Source organism: Camelus bactrianus, chromosome 20, assembly GCF_048773025.1.
Source record: "Camelus bactrianus isolate YW-2024 breed Bactrian camel chromosome 20, ASM4877302v1, whole genome shotgun sequence".
Lineage (NCBI taxonomy): Eukaryota > Metazoa > Chordata > Mammalia > Artiodactyla > Camelidae > Camelus > Camelus bactrianus.
This window is the reverse complement of record NC_133558.1, coordinates 19,517,485-19,535,352: the sequence shown is the minus strand read 5'-3', so window position 1 is coordinate 19,535,352 and position 17,868 is coordinate 19,517,485. Positions and strand designations below refer to the sequence as shown.

At 46.3% G+C, this 17,868-nt stretch overlaps 2 protein-coding genes and 1 long non-coding RNA gene across 11 annotated transcripts in view; 1 reads left to right on the top strand and 2 right to left on the bottom strand.

Moving 5' to 3' along the window:
• RPP21 (ribonuclease P subunit p21) overlaps positions 1 to 4,448 on the bottom strand; it is a 28,982-nt gene extending 24,534 nt beyond the window's left edge. For 2 of the 7 annotated variants that reach the window (XR_012501027.1, XR_012501029.1), the window contains exons 1-5: positions 3,362 to 4,448; positions 3,185 to 3,285; positions 3,008 to 3,090; positions 2,008 to 2,213; positions 702 to 817 (exon numbers count right to left, since the gene is read on the bottom strand). Coding sequence is in view for 3 of the 7 variants with exons in the window: in XM_010961548.3 (XP_010959850.2) it covers positions 1,846 to 1,943; positions 2,088 to 2,213; positions 3,008 to 3,090; positions 3,185 to 3,285; positions 3,362 to 3,418 (465 nt within the window). In the remaining 4 variants the exon portion in view is untranslated. Of the gene's footprint in view, positions 1 to 701; positions 818 to 1,803; positions 1,944 to 2,007; positions 2,214 to 3,007; positions 3,091 to 3,184; positions 3,286 to 3,361 lie in introns of those variants that run through there. The other 5 variants (XR_006727147.2, XR_012501028.1, XM_045521644.2 and 2 more) reach the window with 3 other exon arrangements.
• A 140-nt stretch (positions 4,449 to 4,588) lies between these two features.
• Positions 4,589 to 17,788, bottom strand: TRIM39 (tripartite motif containing 39). 3 transcript variants are annotated; one of them, XM_074348326.1, is made up of 9 exons: positions 17,638 to 17,707; positions 16,869 to 17,058; positions 16,411 to 16,493; positions 14,350 to 14,809; positions 13,263 to 13,358; positions 9,180 to 9,410; positions 7,995 to 8,017; positions 7,294 to 7,409; positions 4,589 to 6,569 (listed from the first exon to the last, which is right to left on the bottom strand). In XM_074348326.1, the coding sequence occupies exons 4-9, from the start codon at positions 14,800 to 14,802 to the stop codon at positions 6,022 to 6,024; spliced, it is 1,467 nt and encodes a 488-aa protein (XP_074204427.1). In that variant the 5' UTR covers positions 14,803 to 14,809; positions 16,411 to 16,493; positions 16,869 to 17,058; positions 17,638 to 17,707; the 3' UTR covers positions 4,589 to 6,021. The 3 variants fall into 3 exon arrangements, with proteins under 3 accessions (XP_074204427.1, XP_074204426.1, XP_074204428.1); XM_074348325.1 differs by lacking the exon at positions 16,411 to 16,493 and having other exon boundaries at positions 17,638 to 17,788; XM_074348327.1 differs by lacking the exon at positions 17,638 to 17,707 and having other exon boundaries at positions 16,977 to 17,327.
• LOC141574224 (uncharacterized) overlaps positions 16,978 to 17,868 on the top strand; it is a 16,466-nt gene continuing 15,575 nt past the window's right edge. Inside the window, exon 1 of the long non-coding RNA XR_012501037.1 lies at positions 16,978 to 17,087. This is a non-coding gene — a long non-coding RNA (uncharacterized LOC141574224). The remainder of the gene's footprint in view (positions 17,088 to 17,868) is intronic.

Below are 17,868 nucleotides of genomic sequence, written 5' to 3'. Positions count from 1 at the left end.
AAATCATTTAGAAACATTAAAGAAAGCTGACTATTTCACACTAGGGCTTTGATTTCCTCTGTTATAGGAAATCCATTTTTGCACATAATGACAACTATCGTGTCATAATAAGTAAACACAAAAAGGACAGTTTTGGGAGGAGGAAGGGTGGGGTTCCTCGGAACCCCACTGCTATTCCACTGTAGACATGTTTGGTCATGTGTAATCATAATCACACTCAAAATAACTTGGCCAAGAATCAGATTTAGTGTGCAACAACCAACCAGCTCAGAAATGACACTCAAGCAGGGAGCCAATGAAGGTGAGCTGAGGACAAAAAGGGTCCAGGTCTGCATGGGGTGCACCTCAGGTTACATGTTTGTGTTGGTTGCTAGAGTTGACCCTTGGGCACTATCTTCAGAAGTAAATGTCAAAGAATAACTCAGAAACATTTAGTTCTTTGCACACTATTAGTATTTTCCATGCAAATAGTGTACAGACATGTGAAAGAATCAGTGGAGAGAAAGAGTCAGGGACAAAGGCAAAATGAGGGTGTGGTAGATTGCTACAGAGGTGGTCCCCAGGGAGCCAATAAAACTCCCAGTATTCATGCCCCAGTGTAACCCCTCCCACGTTGAACCTGGGCTTAGCCAAGTGCCTGACTCTGGTCAAGGAGACATTAGCAAGCATGATGAGAAGAGAGGCTTGATGAGCACTTGTACCTTGGAGCCTGTCTTCTTAGAATACTCTGTGGAAGCCAGAAGCCATGTAAGAAGTCCAACCACCCAGAGACAGCCTTGCTGTGAGGACATCAAGGCCAGCTACACAGAAAGGCCACCTGGAGAAGCAATCAGGTGTTACACATGCAAATGAAGCTTCTTGAGTCTTTCAGACCAGGTACCAGCCACCAGCTAAATGCACCTGAGTGACTCCAGCTGATGCTACCTGAAGGGAAGTACCTCTGAGCCAAGTCTTCAGTCAGCTTAGCCAACAGAATCAGGGGAAACAACACATCACTGTTGTTTTAAGCTACAACGTTACGCAGTGATTTTTATGCAGCAGTGAGTAAGTGCAACACAGGATATGTAAGAGAAAAGGAACAGTGAATTTTGTTTGTATACTTTTGGGATAAACTGATTAGCTGACACCTAGCAAAGAGGTCAGTCTGAAATTCCATCCTCAAGTAAGTTCTCCAGGAATAACAAGTAAAACATTTTTGTTGCTTACTGATTCTCAAGAAAACCTTGAAGGTTTACCTATGGAGCATATTTGTGTAATAGCTGCCAGTGTCCTTTTGTGAGCACCTTTGGCTTTGTTGTTTCAAGTTTGTACAGTTTCCCTTATTAGAATTTTATAGAAGAAAATCCAGGGACTGGGAAAAAAATCCAACTCAGAGTGGGCCTGAAGAATCTGAAACCTCTTCCAGCCCCCCACAAATTCTTTTCCTCATTTGAAAACAGGATCAGTGGCATCAGCAGTCTGTCTGTCCAGCCCTTTAGTCAACAGTCAGGGCTACCGAAAAATGGACTGTCTTAAGAAGGCACAAGCGCTTGCAGACAACCCAGGAGCCTGAGTTCCAAATGTGGCAGTGCACTGAGGAGGCCAGGGTGGAGGGGCACTGGAGTCACGGCCCTGGAAATGGGAGCTGCTTTGTGAGGCCAAGTGGTCTGTGGAAATTGGGATCTCTCTGAATGATGGGAAGATGATAAAGACAAAGGACAAAAAGCACAAAGAAGAGGTTAGCCGGTGACAGAGAAATACAGACAGAAACAGAGGAAAATGGAGTTAAGAGCTGAAATACTCACAGAACAGAATCACACAAAGTTAAACAGAATTAAAATTTATTGGGAAGATAGGGTGAATCCATCACTGGTGACTGGAGCTCTGAGGCTGTATGTTCTCCTCAGGAAGCTGGGCTGGAACAGGGTGGGCTGTGTTTGGCAGGGGCTGTGGTGGTTTGGGATCTGAGTAGATGAGCAGAATTAGTTTTTTTAAATCTGGCACCTTTCACACCAACCCAGAACTCACCTGTGTGTCCTCTTCAGCTCTGTGTTATCCACTGCTCCGACCTCCCTGGGGTATCCCCGATTTTCTCTACCAGCTCTCACCTGCCTGGCTCCCCAGCTGAGCCTCAGGCCGGTCTCCCCAGAGCAGATGCCTAGGATCGTTGAGGAACCGCTGGCTGCGCTGGCATGTTAGGCAGGTCTGTACAGTCCAGCGCTGACCCTTGCAGCCTGGGGTGAATGTGGGAAAAAGACAGTGCCCAGGTTCAGGAGAAGAAAAGCTCTCTTGCACCCAGTTTTGCTTCCACTGTTTTCTAGTAGGGAGTCTACCCCCTCCCTACTTTGAATCAAATTTGATGGTGTCAGGTCCCTGCATAAACTGTTAATTTCTTCGTACCCTTTAAGATAAAGTCCAAACTCCTTAACAAGACTCTTCAAGATCTGTCCTGTTTCCCTCTCCAGCCACATGTCTTGCCCTTGCCCACCTCAAATTCCAGCCTCCTGAACTCTCATTTCCTTGACAGCACCACAACCTCTCTTGCCTGAGATCTCACAAATGCCTAGGATTTTCATTTCTCACTTTCTTCATTTATAATGAACCTCAGGACCACTGGTTTAAATAACCTAGTATTTTACCCTCCCAATTAAAACATTTTTCTATGCTATTTTAATTGTTTCTTAGTCTGTCCCATCAGACTATAATTTCAAAGAGAATAACGACTAGCGAAATCCTTGATACATCTTAGAAAATTGTTGAAGGAAGGAATGAAGATGGGAATCATGTCCTCATAATGCCAAATAATATCTATTACTATGTGCGGGCGAGGTTGCCTCTCATGGCAACATCATTTCTCTACTGCCCAGACCTAGTTTGTTCAAGTGGAGGTAAACAACTTAACTCACAGCTGGAGAAAGTCGACTCCTCCAAACCCCACACCTAGCACCCCTCTAAATCCTTGCCTGTCCCCTCTCCAGGGCACTGGTGGCTCCTCAAACATCCAACCTCAGCAGAAGGGAGCACTCACGTCTCTGGCGCTGGGTGCAGGTCAGGCCCGGGATGAGGAGGGAAGAGCAGCCACGACAGAGGGTCCTCTTCACTGAGGGGTCCCTGGGGACGGAGGTGGGTGGTGGTCCGGGCGCCCGCTCTCCCTCTCCGGTTCTTCCCCCGCCCCGCCCACTGCCAGGCTCCACGCCCGTCTCACCTCCGCAAGACGAGCCGCTTTGCGATGTTCCTCTCCGTGTGGCAGTAAAACCTCGCCAGCGCCTGGTTCTCGGGCTCCTGCGCGAGGACGCAGTGGGCGGCCTGAGGGAAGGAGCCGTCACTGGGGGCCGGCCGCACTGGGCCTCCTCCCTGTGCATGCGCCCCGACGCGGACTCACCTGGTACAGGAAGCTGAGCCTCTGTAAGGCCTCGCGGTCCTTCACCGGTCCCGCCATCCGGGCCAGGCCGCGCCGCGAGAGCCCAACACAAGACAGTCCACAGGCTTCATCCCAGGGAGGCCCCGCCTGCGGGCGTCCGCGCAATGCCTTCTGGGAAGTGTAGTTCCTAGGGCCGCGGACGCTCCTCACTCTGGCGCCACCCCGCGGTCTCAAAGATAACGTCTGTTTGCAAACCCACCCCGCGCTCCCGCAATTCAAGCCGGGGGTCCCTTTAAGAGTTTTGGATTCCTTCTAGTCTTCCTCAAGACTATGATCATCATATTAGGTAGAGGCTGGAGAGGCTCGTGGAGCAGGAGAGCATCTTAAACTACTAACATTTTTCAGGACAGGACATTCTTTATGCAGACAGACTGGGGAGACGGTTATGTGCAATTTATTCCCAGCAAGACTTTCTGCCATAAGCTCCTGAAGCCAAAAGCAGATGTCTGGAAGACCTACAGACTGAAGAAACAGGTTATATATTCCAAAAAATGCACTAGTGCCAGTAGGAGTGAAATTGGAAAGGACATGAGGACGGTGGAGGGATGGAAGAGGACTCCCGGCCCTCAGAAAGCACAGCTTACTCCCAATCTTTTCCAGTTACCAAAGAAAAACACTTCCTGTTATGCAGTGCTGGACATACAGTAGTCAATTCTCACTAACTCCTAGTCTTAGGTACTGGAGCACAGAAACCTGTCAGTAGCATTCCCTGCCCCTGAAAATACATTCCCTCTCCCCCAACATAGACAGATAGTGCTTCACATTCCTCCCTTTGATCTCTGTCTCTCGTTTGCTCTGTTTGGCATCCTGTGTTTACTCCTGCTTCATAGTTAATAACCACTTGTTCCTGAGGTTAGAAGTAGAGAGACAGAACATGAATAGACCTGGAGATGGGGAGAAGGCAGCGTTAAGTCAAGAGAGGCTGAGGATTTTCTCCTCTTTCAAACCTGTCAGGCTGGGCAGGGACAAAGGCCTCCAGCTTGAAGGAAATGGATGAAATTTCCTCTTGGATTAGTTTCACAAGGGTCCCCAGACTCAAATGAGGAGTATGTTTAAAAGGTAGAAGTCGAGCCCACCCGAGACCTTGATCAACCACTGAGGGTGAGCCCCAAGAACATGCATTTTTAACACCCAGTGATTTTTACATATTAACAGAGGTTATCATCAAATTACCACACGACACAGGTATCACTTCAGTGGATCCTTTGTTCCATATTATGTTTTACCAACCAAAGCATCTTGCCACAAAGAACCACAGTCAAGGCACAAAGGTAAGAGGAGAGTCTGGACAAAGTCCTGTTGAGGTGGTAGGAGGAGCTGAAATGCCCTCAATAAACTGCAGTTTCTTGTCCCAATCTACTGTGAACCCCTGATTACCCAAGTAGCAGATAATCCAGTCATTTTAGTTTGGTTTGGCATGCATTGCTTTACCTTTTTTGACAACATATGTACCCTACAGGTTGTTTATTTTGGCCTAACATTAAAATGATTTACATTCTCTGATAGGAGAAATGGCAATAGGTGAAGGATGGCAACAAACAAGCAAAAAAACCGGCTCTTGTGAACAGACGTTCCAGGCCAGATGGAACTATATCTGGCCTGTCCCTATACATACCACCCTCTTCTACCCTGTCCCCAGGGTGAGGAAGACTCCATTTTCTTTCTCCCTGTCTGGCTGGGACACCTTGGCCAGCTAACAAGGCTGACAACTTGGGAGTAGCTACTTAGTAGCATTCTTTAAGGCCAGGGCTTTGAACAGAAATACTTTTCTCTTTCCTCTAATACCTGACTCTCTCCTTTTCCAAGTTCCCCTGGGAAAGCAGTGAAAGGGTAGACATGTCTTGCAGGATCTCTTGCACCTTGGCTACCCAGTCGAGCAAGGTAACAGCTCTTGGAGACAAGTAATTACAAAGAGGTGGGCGGTAAGCCAGCTCTGCTGAAGGGACCTGGCTTCTAGCTCTTCTTACCCCCTCCTTCCCACATTCCTACCTCTGGCCAATCCTACTCATAATGGTAACCAAAGAAACCCTTCTCCCCTTCACTAGTCTCTAGGAATCTGTTCCTTTAGCCCACTTTCCTGACTTTCTTTCTAACCTTCTTGATGCCCAATCTCTGCCCTGAAAAAACTCCTCAACTTCTAGACCCACAAGAGCAACTGTCATTCATCTTTATTTCAGTCTAGAGGTACACAGACCCCTGTGATCCTCAAGAAATAAGACTATTCTGGGTCAAAGAACCCCCCTAAAAGGATGTACAGGGGTTTCTGTTTCCTCCTCTGGTTTGAGCAAGTCAGACCCTTCCACAGACTTGTTTCTGGAAAAGTCTTTCCTTCCTTCCCAACCCGTCCATGTGCAATAGAAAGCCTGATGGACTTCAGGGGAGACGATCCCCTGGGAACCAAGGTCCCCATCCTGACAGGAGGGAGACACAGTGGTGCTCTCATCCCAGCCCAGTCCTACCTACTCCTCCACATAAACCACTCTAAAAACCAAAGTGTTTCTCCCAGACGGTTCAGGACTGGAACCAGGCAGACACAAAGACATTCCAGCAGGTCACAGGAAGGAAGGCCCATAGCTCTTGACCCTGCCTCACCCCGATTATTCCCACGTCCCTACCTGTCATCACTCCCAATCTGTCGGGGGCCTGATGGTAAGTGGTGCAGCATTCTTCCGACCAGCCCGGATGCCTGGATAGAAGAGGGGCCAAAGTTTCTCAGTAAAAGTATCAGTGAAGGTATAGATATGAGAGCGGTCTGTGACGTTGTAAAAAGACAGTGTGCCGGCCTCATAGTCGAGGAATATGCCCACCCGCTTGGGTTTCACCTTGATGTGCAAAGGGGTAAAAGGTGTGGTGGTGGCTGCATACTTGTCCCCGTTCCACAGCCGCACCCGCCAGTAGCCAGTCTCGGGGAGTGGGGTCAGCTCGCCTTTTCGGCTCACGGAGTCCCGGCACACACCAACTGCCCAGTGGGTCTTGTCGCCCACCTCCACCTCCCAGTAGTGTCGACCTGAGGTGAAACCCTCAGTAGCCAGGACGCAAGGGTAGAAGGTGAAGCGCCGTGGTGTGTCAGGGAGATCCCGGAGTCTTGTCTCCACAAACTTGACGCTCTTCCGATCTTCGGACAGGACTAGGTTAGGATGAGCAGTCTCAGGGTCCAGGGTCACGTCCGCTGGCGGGAGAAGCCAGAGTGGGGAGCTAGATGAGGACGGGAACAGCTCAACGCCCCTGCCTCGCTCTTCCAGCCTGCCTTACAGAGCCTGCTCCCTGAAAGCCCCAGAACACCATGGTTTGGTAACTTTCTCAGTTCTCAGTGACACCAGGGGAGGGGAGAGGAGGGAACAATGGCTTCCCTTCTCATCCTGGGTCTAAAATAAACAGATAATGGACTCTTATCTGCAAGGGCTGGCAGTTTAGGATCCTGCCTGGTCCCCCCTCCACCCCTGGCCATCATCATCTATCTCGCTGTGTGGAGAAGTAAAAGGCACAGTCCAAGGGTCAGAAAGAATGGAAAATATTAATGATACAGAGCAAGATAACACTAGTGTCCAGTAATAGGGTGACCATGTGTTCTTTTTCTTGAACAGTCTGGTTTATGACTGCTTTCCGTGAATAAATATTAATGAGACTCTCTTTCACTCTCAAGAGGGGACCAGGTTATGTAAATTATTTAACTTCTCCGGGTCCCTATTCAGAAAAGTGTGGGACTAAGAGCAGATGACACCTAAGACTTCTCACTTTGAGTTCCATGACTCAAAGTGAGATTGAAAGCCAGGGAAAAGGGTGGGTGTGGTTATGGGCATGAAAAGTGACAGAGGGGATAGATAAAGTAGGACCTAAAGAATTTCTTTTCTCTGCCGATTCCCTCTGCTAGTTTCCTTTTGGGAACAACTCACCAATTAGCTGTTTAAGGATTTTCCTTAGGGCAAAGTACTGTCGGGGGAAATTGCTGAAGTTCTTTTCCAGCTCTATGGATACTGAAGTCACCTCCATGGTCTTCACCTTCTCACATCTAGGAGGGATGGGGAGATAGGGGAAGAAAGGGCAGGGTCAGGGGAAGCTCCAACTGGGTAAGTATTCAGATGTTGTCATCTTTAGGGAGAAACTAAAATTCTCCATCCTCCCACTTTCTTTCTCCTCCCTCAAGACAAGTACTCACTTATTGCTTTCTTTTGTCAATCTATGGAAAGCTATATGGTCTTCTAGACAGACTCTTATCTTAAGAATGAGTCTCAGAACTTTCTGTATGTATTGTTATATTTCATGCTAATTGATAATCACCCTCCCCCTCTGTCAACCCCGTCTTCCTTCCATCTTGTTTGGACACAATTCCACCCACATGCCAGGTGAAAAATCTGGTTCTACATCATCTTATCTACCTTGCCAAGGAAATCCTGATGGTCAAAGGGGAAATGGTAAGGGACTATTATTCCTGATGATTTCCTCTCTAACTGGCTTCATGGATGCAATAAACCTTCTCCCGTATCCTATCCAGACACTACATGACTTTTCCACCCTTACTCCCCCAACTCATTACTGTACCCCTACTCTTTAAGCCAAGACCTAACTCACTCAAAGAGATATAAGAATCACTTACTTTTCCAGGGTACTTTTGACATCCTAGAGGGAAGGAGAAAAGAAAGCAATATTGGTCCTAGTAGTCAAGGGTCCTTTAGAGGCAAAAGGTTCCCCTCCTCCCAAAAGTTCTAAATCTATTCAATAGGCATAAGGCAAGCTAAGGGTCACAATGCAAGGGGTAGAGCTCCAGAGGGATCTGAGTACATCTCTTCCAACCTGACCCCCACTTTCAACTCTCAGTCATCATGGACCTTGGTAATGGTATCACTTCCAAATAGTTTCTTGTGTATTTTCTTTGCTCCTCAAGGACATTGGGAGCTCAATGCCTGGGACAGGGATTGTGTCTACTCTTTACTCTGTCCCCCAAGTACCAACCACACACCTGACTCCTTGAGGATCAGACTGCTGGCATAGGAACGAATTACACTCTCCTCTGGTTTGGTATCCCTTGTCTGGTATTGGTTAATAAATATTAGTAGCTGTGTGCCAATCCTGATTTGTGAATACTTGGGGTCCAGAAGACAAAGAAGACAAATCTCTGCCCCCCAAGGATTTCTCAGTTTAATGTGGAAGGCAGAACACACATACATGAAAGGACACAAGAATATATACCAAGCAATATATAACATGCAGATAAATGTACAAAGAAGCCTCACTGATTCAAATGCTGGTAATCTGATCTCTAAGATAAGAAATATGTTTCGTATAGCCTTGCTAACACATTTCACCTGCTTGGAAGAACAAATTAAACATTTTAGAGGCACCATTTACATAACAAAAGCAATATATTACTTACACATAATTTCAAGTGTCCTTCAAACTATGCTTCTATTCTTTTTGAGCACTAGGCAAATCAAGTTCCAGGACTTAAAAGTAATGGTTACTGCATTTACACAATTTTTAATGCATAGTTTTTTCACTAATTCAGTCTAGGCTGCCCTCCTTTCAAAAGAGTGAACTTTTTCTTTGGTACAAGTTAAGCATATAACTGTTGACAAGACATAAGAACACGGAAATGATTAGAAAGGGATGGGAGAAATCAAAGAAGCCTTTCTGTGGAGAAAGATCCTTTGAGCACGTCTGGAAGAGAGAATCAGATTTAGAGAGTTAGAGCAGAGGAGGGAGCACTGCAGGCTGACAGAATGGCCTGTGCAAAACTAGTCTGCACTTGACCTGAGGGGCTATGCAGGGGCAAAGGTCGAACCTTAAGCATTTCGAAGCCCGACTGTAAGCACTTGCCCTCCACCTCGGCAGCCAAGTGGGCCAGGTCCCGGCGCTTGTCTCCAAGGTGAGCAGCATTTTCTCGGAGGCGCTGTAGAATGTCCTGTTCCTCCTCCTCCAGTCGTGACAGCAACATCTGCTGCTCTTCATCCAGCCGCCGATGAAGCTCTTCAAATTCCTTTAGGATCTGCTGTCGGCGACTCTCTACTAGTCTCTGAGAACAGCGGGAAGGTGTTATGGTTAATAGGGCCAGTGGGGCATCTGCTGCCTTTCCCCACCCATCATGTGTATGAATTCACACAGACTTCCAGTATCATTGGAAAGACCTTAACGAGACACTCATGTTCCTTCCTCTCCTTTGGAATTTCCTTCTGTAAAGAATGGCTCCATCCCCATTGTCACCCCTACTGATGACCTGGTAGTAAAGACCATTGGGGAGATTAAAAAAAAATCAGCGTTTAAAAAATTATTTTCTTTATTAAATTAACTTCTAAAAAAGCTATACTTTTATGTTTTAGTAAAAAAAATTCAAGACATAAGAACTCAATTAATAAAATGACATCTACTATTACAGAGATCAGAGATACCTCTGCTACTCCCTAAAGTTCTAGCTAACGCAATTTGTCAAGAAAAGCAAAATACAAATACTGGAAAGTCTGAGATTGTCATCATTTGTATGTTGCAAGACATCTTCTTGATAAAAACTGAAGAAGCAACTAGAAAAGTATCAGAATCAGTAAGATTTCAGTAATGGGTTCTTACAAAATATAAATGCATATCTCAGGGTTGAGCCTGTTAAACACTTTCAAGTCACTTCAGAGACTGGCAGTTCCCACCCCAGGAACAGGTTATGGAAGTTTGTTAGTAAATTTGTTGCTTAATATTTGAAACAGCTTTCTCTCAGCCAGGACATAGACTTAGACCTCTTAACATTCCTGAGATTTGATAATATAGGTTTCAAATGCCAGCCTTTCTGAGCGTTATCAGCAAGCACATCCTCCCTTTTGCACGTCCACTGCAACAGAAGTGACCCCCCCAAAGGAGGATTCCCCACACACCACATGACTGATGGGGAGGAATCAGCCCAAGACGGAGGCAGGAAGCAGAGACTGGGACTCCGGAAGGAGGAAGTGGATAGGGACTGGAGGGCAGGGCTGAGGGGGAATAGAGAGTGGGGACTACAAAGCCAGAGTGGGCCTTACAAGCCTGGTGTTTCTGGGTTTCAAGCTAGTTCCCAGCAGAGGCTGACTAGCTCCACTTTTAGAGCTGCATGCTGCTTCCCGTCCCACTGCTGCCTTCTCAGGAGCACACTGGAACAAAATATCTTCTCACAACATTTACCCTGAAGTAAAACATGGCCTTTTTCGTGTGTGTGTGTTTAGGCGTGACGTATGGGTAGAATTTAGGATTCATAACTGGTAAATAGGAAGCAAAGGGCTCTCAGATAATCCCATAATGCCTTCTCTCTTTTCCCCTGTTTGTAGGAAGTGGTTCTTAACCACAGTGTTACCTCCCTCTAGGGATATCTAGCGATGTTTTGGAAATAGGCGGCATTTTTTGTTTGCCATGACTTGGGACACTCCTGGAATGGATGCTAACCCTCCACCAATGTGAGAGACAATCAAGCAAGGTGAACTGCATCGTTTTCTAACGTCTGCCGGATATTCAAAAATGGAGGCCTGGACTTGAGTCCCATTTTATGTATAAACATAGAGTAATTCTTATACGGTTTTAATATACCTGAATTTTTAAGGAATGACTGAAAACTCATTAAGACTGTACTTTGTGGGAGTTTGAAATTTGCAGATGCTAACTACTATATATAAAACAGATAAACAACAAGTTTCTACTGTAGAGTACAGGGAACTATATTCAATATCTTGTAGTAACCTATAATGAAAAAGAATATGAAAAGGAAGATACGTGTGTATATATATATGACTGAAACATTATGCTGTACACCAGAAATTGACACAACATTGTAAACTAACTATACTTCAATAAAAAAGAAAGGAAAAAAAATACCGTAATTTGTTTTTCTTAGAACTTTACTAAAAGTTATTTATAATTTTGAAAAATTATGTCACCAACAGCTAAACTGCTAGTGATGTTTGAGTCAACATTACTACACAACTACCTCAGTCTGAATTTGTATTTGTTGCATTGGTGATGGTGCCACATATAGGTGCAAGGATACAACTACATTGTAGTGTCTTTCAGGATAGTCAAGCCCAAATGTTTATACACCAGGTTTTATTATAAATTACTTTTATGTTGTATTATACTATATTTGGGCATGATCGCCTCTTTTTTAAATTATGTGGAGAGGTTATTTTATCCATAATTTTCATTTTAGCATGATTAATTACAAATGATTTACTTCCAAAAGGGGCATCAGGTCTGATTCTGGAGGAGGGATGAGGGAGAGGGAGGAAAGAGAATTCAAAAGGTCATTGAAGGAATGTTGGTGGTTGGTGATAGTTTCAGAGACCACTGAAATGATAATTTACATTTTTAAAAAAATCACAGTTCTGTTCAAGCATTTACCAGGTTTTTAAAATTTTTATTCCTCTCTCCATCCTTTACCCTTAAGAAAGTGATCAACGGGAGAGGAAAGTTAATGACTGGGAATAAGCTTCATTTTCACATATTTTAAGTTTCTCAGGACCTTGCCAAAAGAACAAAGAACTTTTTTTTTTAAGTTCCCCTTTGCAATACAAATTAGTTCAAATTTTTAAAAAATCAAATGCTTGTTTGTTAAAATGTATAAAGGACTAAGGTAATAACACTTGCTTCCTACTGAAATGTTGTCAATGTTTAAAGAAATTAGTGTTTCTACTCATTTCAAACTTGTGTTTAATTTCTGGTGATCCCTAAAAATCTCAGCTACAAAAACTCATTATTTCTTCTGGAAGCCTTTAATGAGGTCAGGTTTCTACACTGTCTTCTTATGAATTTGCAACTGCTTTTTGTGCCATATCATTTCTATTCTCTCTTCTTGATTGTAAGTTCAAGGAGGGCAGGGACTGTATTTTTGCTCATCATTGTTCCCGAGTGTCAAAGATAGGATCTGGCCTACCATGGAGGCTTAATAAATATTTATTGATTCATGCAGAATTAGTATCCCTGGTTTGCCACATACTGGCTGTATGATCTTGGACTAGACACTTATCCAAGTTCCGTTTCCTCCTTTGTAAGCTGTGGATAACAATATCTACCTGTCTTGAAGCTTTTCTATGTCCCACTTGGGCCAAGTCTAACTTGAACTCTTGTAACTTCAACCTGGGCAGAACCCTAAGACCTAATACAACCCTGTAAGTTTGGAATGTCATGGGCACCTAACGAATTAATGTACAAGACTCAATAAAATGCAATAATAAGCAGTTATTATCACTGCTACTATTAATACATGTTTCACTGTCTAATAGAAGAAATAAGGCAGATAACAAAATACCATGCTACAAATGGTGATGCTATGAAAGAGATGCAGAACTGTATGAAAATTAAGAAAGCTAATTTCTGAAGGGTAAGGAAAGGCTACACAGAAAGTGGTTTTCATCCTAGGAGGGAAAGGATCCTAGAGGTAGAGGATGGGGAGGGAAAGAACATTCTGGGAACCAACATCATTTAGCATACTTGAGTTAAGACAATGTGCACTGGGCAGTTCTTTTGGGAGCCCTCGGGCAGCGCCTTCATCTTTCCTCCCCAGTGTACCTTCCACATTCTCCTCTCCTCAGTCCCTCTAAGAAACTCCTATCCCTGCACTCTCAGCAGAGAGCCTCCTTCCCTGCTTTACAAAGAAAAGGAGACCAAGGGCCATGAACTCTCTCAACCCACCAGGTGTAAGATGTTCTGTCCTTCACCTCTTATATCCTTCTCCTCAATCCTTAATCCATGACAAGTAATTTAAGTACGATGTTTAATGGCAACGAAGCTTGATAAAATACCATCATTTCTGAGAGAACATCACTTTTGGAATGAACCAGAACTGGTGGACTACATAATGTGTGATTAATATTTGGTTAATTGCCTGCAGAGCAGCCCCTATGGGATCGCCAGCCTTTACCTTGAGCTCACCAGGTTTCTTCTCCTCAGAGGACTTGCAGCGGGTGATCTCCTGCAGCTTCTGCTCCAGGGGCTCCAGGCACTTCTGTAGTTTTTCCTGAGGTGTAAAAAGAGGAAGAATGGCATTTGGGGTTGGCTGGTACATCCTACATTCAGAGGCTAACCCATTTGTTTAAAACCATGTCTGTTTCCTGTCCATCTCACCACCTCTTGATCCATCTCCCTTCCTTGCCTGTCATTTGGGGTGTCAACTTCCTATAGATCCCTCTTCCTGCCATCAGCTTGTCTCCATCACCTTCCTTGCTCACAAAACTTTGTTTTCACTGAATCTCACAGTGTCCAGCTGTCACCAATTTTATCCTTCCCCAGCCCTACTCATTTGCTTACTCAAGGAACTGCCTGTGACTGTCAAAGTGATCTTCTGTACCCTGATATCCTTCTTTAAACTTGTTGTCCTATCCAACTCTTAACCAACTGCAAATATAATAAAATCTTGATTATTTATACTGCAAACATAATTAAGCAAAGTACCTGATAAAGTGCTAAGACATTAAAATCTCTAGTTCCTATTACTCAAACACTTATTCTGTGTGGCAGCAGTAAGTTAAACTAGATGCCATGTTATCTATTACCTGGGAAAGATGCAAAACAGACTGATTCAGCTTAGCCTGGTGGGGATCATTTTAAAGTGATGGTACCTAATACCAGTGGGTAAACAAGGGGTGTGCTGAGCAGGGAGACAGAATGAAGGAACCAGATCACTTTTCAGTTCTTCCTAAGTTTGATCTTCTCCATGTGGTTTCATTCATTTATGAAAAATATGTTACATTCCAAGACCACACATACACAAATGTGTTACAAAAGTCAGAGAGACATTTTGGGGTACTCTTTAATGATCTTCTTCATGCCTGAGGATAACTGATCAGAGGTACTGTGTGCCCCCGTGTATGCAGCTCTGAAGGAACTACAGAGTGAGGACTGGATACTCTCCCGCCCTCAGGAACTTACAATCCTCTACCCAGGGAGTCTCCCATCCTCTGTGCTCTTCCCTCTTGCCCTGCATTGGCATCATGTGTCCCGTTCCCCACCTTGTACTCCTGCGTGGCATCATCCAGTGGCACGACGGTATGGGCCCGGTGGGTGTGGGAAATTGCACATATCAGACAGACAGCCTCCTGGTCCTCATAGCAGAAGAGGCTGAGGGCCTCATGGTGCTGGGGGCAGAGGCTCTCATCTCGGATCTTCCGCTTGACAGCCTGGAGCTGCTTGGCAATTTCCACCATGCTGCCCAGCTGTCGATTAGGCCGGAGACTGCGGTAACGGGAAGTCTTTCGACACACGGGACAAGGGAAGTCCCTCTCTAGGTCCTCCCACCAGCGGGTGATGCAAGCTTTGCAGAAGTTGTGCCCACATTCAATGATGACGGGCTCCTTCAGATACTCCAGGCACACAGAGCAACTTGCCTCCACCTGCAAGTTCTCCAGAGCTGCAGCTGTGGAGGCTGCAGAGGCCCCAGCCTCTAACAGACTTGTCTCTGCCATTATTTAACTTGAGGTTAGGAAGGAGGCAGAGAAAAGAAACATGTTAGTTAGAGGTTTAATTTTTTTGCATCCCTGGCCTGTCAATTACCCCCATTTTCAATCCTAATTTCAGATTTAGCCCCATCTTAGTATTTTACATTTTCTCTTCCACTAGATTCAACCTCTTTGTTTCTTCACATCCAAAACTTGATTCCCAGGCATCAATTTGTTTTTTTTCTCTTCAGCAAACTGACACCCAACCCCCAATCTCTTCTTTTACCACTTTCTCTCTTTAGAAACAGAGGCTTCCTTTAACTCTAGCCCAGGGTACTTCTCCTGAACCAAGTTCATTCCACTTGCATCTCAGAACCAATAGTTTCAGACCAATGTATTCCTAGTTTGACATATTTTTCTAATAGATGAGAAAAGAGTTTGGGAAAATGAAAAGTACCATAAAAGTCAAAGCATTAATTAATATTTCTTAAATTAAGTCTATTTTAAAGTGTAATGTTACAGAAGAGTTTTACTACAATAGGCTTAATGGAGCCTGAGCTCAATTTTTTGCCACGATTCTCTCACTCTTTCAAAGGGTAATAAATGGAATGTCAGGCAAGGGTAACAACCTCTTCTTTTCAGGAAAGTTTGAAATTATCCTTGCTTTTATCAGGCTAGCCTAGAGGAAGTGTGCCCTCTTCTTGGAATAAAATGATTCATACAACAACTCATTTCAATTTTTGTGCATTTGGACTTTTGGAACTGTTGTAAAGTGATAAATTCATGGCAACTATACTAAAGAGTATATTACTGAGCCCAGGGCAATAACTTCTTGAAAAGAGAGCTGACAAGTCTATTCTAAATACTCAGCAGTGACTGGAGTCTTTGGAAATAGTTATCGATAACTAATTCCTTGGATGTACTGGGCCTTCAACTAATAGGTTCTGGAGTGATTGGGAATTAAAGAGAGAGAAAAGTAAAGAGGCAAGCAAAAATCTCCCTCAAATGAAGCATCAAAAAAATTGGAAATGCATCTAAGAGATTTATAAAGCAAAAGGCTGGTCCTCTATTCCATCCTTGAAATTGTTGATTTCTCTATCCCCATAACCCCTCCTGTCTACCCCTCCTCTCTAAGAGACCCAACAGAAGGAAATTTAGTAGGTCTATGTGTTGAGAGAGAAGTGGCCATGTAATGAGTTGGGTTTACAATGATTATTCCTGTATATATTGACGGCATACGAGAAAAGTGTTTAATTTGGAGTAGGAGTTGATAATTTATTTGGACCTGAATTTCTTCCCTCAACCAGGAGAGAAATTCGGTCAGATAATATTTTTCTACCTAAGGGAATCCAACTTTGACTAGTGACCCTCCCCTTCCCTACTCTTCTAGAAATTAGGTGACTTGAATTGTATGCAGTTAGGGACCAGGATAGATCTAGAGTGGCAAAGAAGTGGTGTGAAAGAGATGGGGATAAGGTTAGGAAAGTATGGGGAGAAGACTTGGAGCTACAGCAATAGTGAGGGCTTGGGTGCCTCTGGGTTGGTCATTTCTTTCCCTCAATTTCTCGTGTCTCAGTAGAAGGGCAAACTTCAGGGACGTCCTCATTTTGTTTCTACCACTGTCCAGGGTCCCACCTTGTGACCCTCTCCAGAGCGTGGTCCACAATTCGGTCCCACCCCCGTCTCCATCTTCTCCCGCCAGACCTGGCGCAAGGGGACTGGAGAAGGGGGAGAGGAAACCAAGTGGTTGGCAGGGAGGGAGAGATGCATGTCCAGGTGAGGAGGAGGTGTGACGTTAAGGTGGGATGCCCGCCGCTATGACGCAGCCGAGACCCGCGGTGACGGCGTCAGAGTTTCACCCGGGGAGGCGAGCGGCAGCGGGACGGGGGAACGGCGGGGTAGCCAAGCAACGCCAGACGCGCTGACGTCGCCGGGGCGGCAAAACGTCCGCCCGGGCCCGAGGCGGGCGGAGGCAGCTGTGGTTACGTGCGGGGGGCCGGTGACGCAGTCGCGGGGCGCTGGGACGCGGCGTGCGGAGCCGGCCGGCGGGGGCAGGCCCTAGGGCCCGGGCGCGGCAGCGGGACAGCACCTACCTTCCCGGCTTCGGGTCCGGGAGTGCGGGGCGCGGAGACGCCGGAGCGCTGCCTCCCTCCTTCCTCCTCCCCCCGCCCCCGCCCCGCAGCGCGACACACAATACTCGCCGGAAGCGGAAGCCGCGCCGAGAGGCTCGTGTCAGTGGAAGCCGGGGTATCGGCGGGCGGCCGCGGGAGGGCCTAGCGGCGCCTGCAGAAGAAGAAGGCGGGGGGTCGGAGGTGAGAACCAGCAGGAGGATTCAAGGGCAAGAAGGGACCCGGAGGGGCAGGTGGCTGAAATGCGGTCGTCCAGGTGACCCGAGGAATCCGCTGGAGAAAGAGGGCCGCGCATGCGCATAGCGAAGCGCTGAAGCCCATTAGCCTCAGGGCGCCTATGGGCACCGGGGTCGGGGAGCCCATCCAGTCAAGGGTGCGGTCCCGGGCTCTGGCCTGGCTCGGCTGGTCCCGGGTTGGGCCGGGAGCCACCGGGGGCGGGGCAAGGGCGGGTGGCGGACTTTGAGCTACACTTCTCTCTCCTGGCCAGTCCAGGAGAAGGTGACTCGCCAAGGCGGCGGCCAATTACGTGGCGGACCTGCAGGTCTCAGCTGGTACGTCACTTCCGACTCTTGAGTTCTAGCGTTTTAACATTCACGGATTAGCTCAGTTCTCCCTACCTTGTCTTCGGATGCTCCTCGCCTTGCCCCTGCTAGGCGGGCTTTATGGAAATAATCTACCTTCCCCGCTGGAGTGGGAGCCGCGAGAGAGCTGGTACTGCGACTCTGCTGCTTACCTTTGTATCCTGGGCTCCTCTCTCGGGGCCCGACGGCAATGAGCGCGCCATGAACACCAGCCGTTCTGGGTGTGAGCCAGTCCCGTCTTTTTCCAGTTTGGGGGCTGTGACTTGAGTTTCTCCGCAAGAGCAGATGGTGCTTGTGTAGGGAACAACGGACTCTTGACTCCTTTCCTCTCGTTGTTGGAAACTTCGCAGGCCTGTGACTTTGGAGGAAGAGGGTGAGGTGAT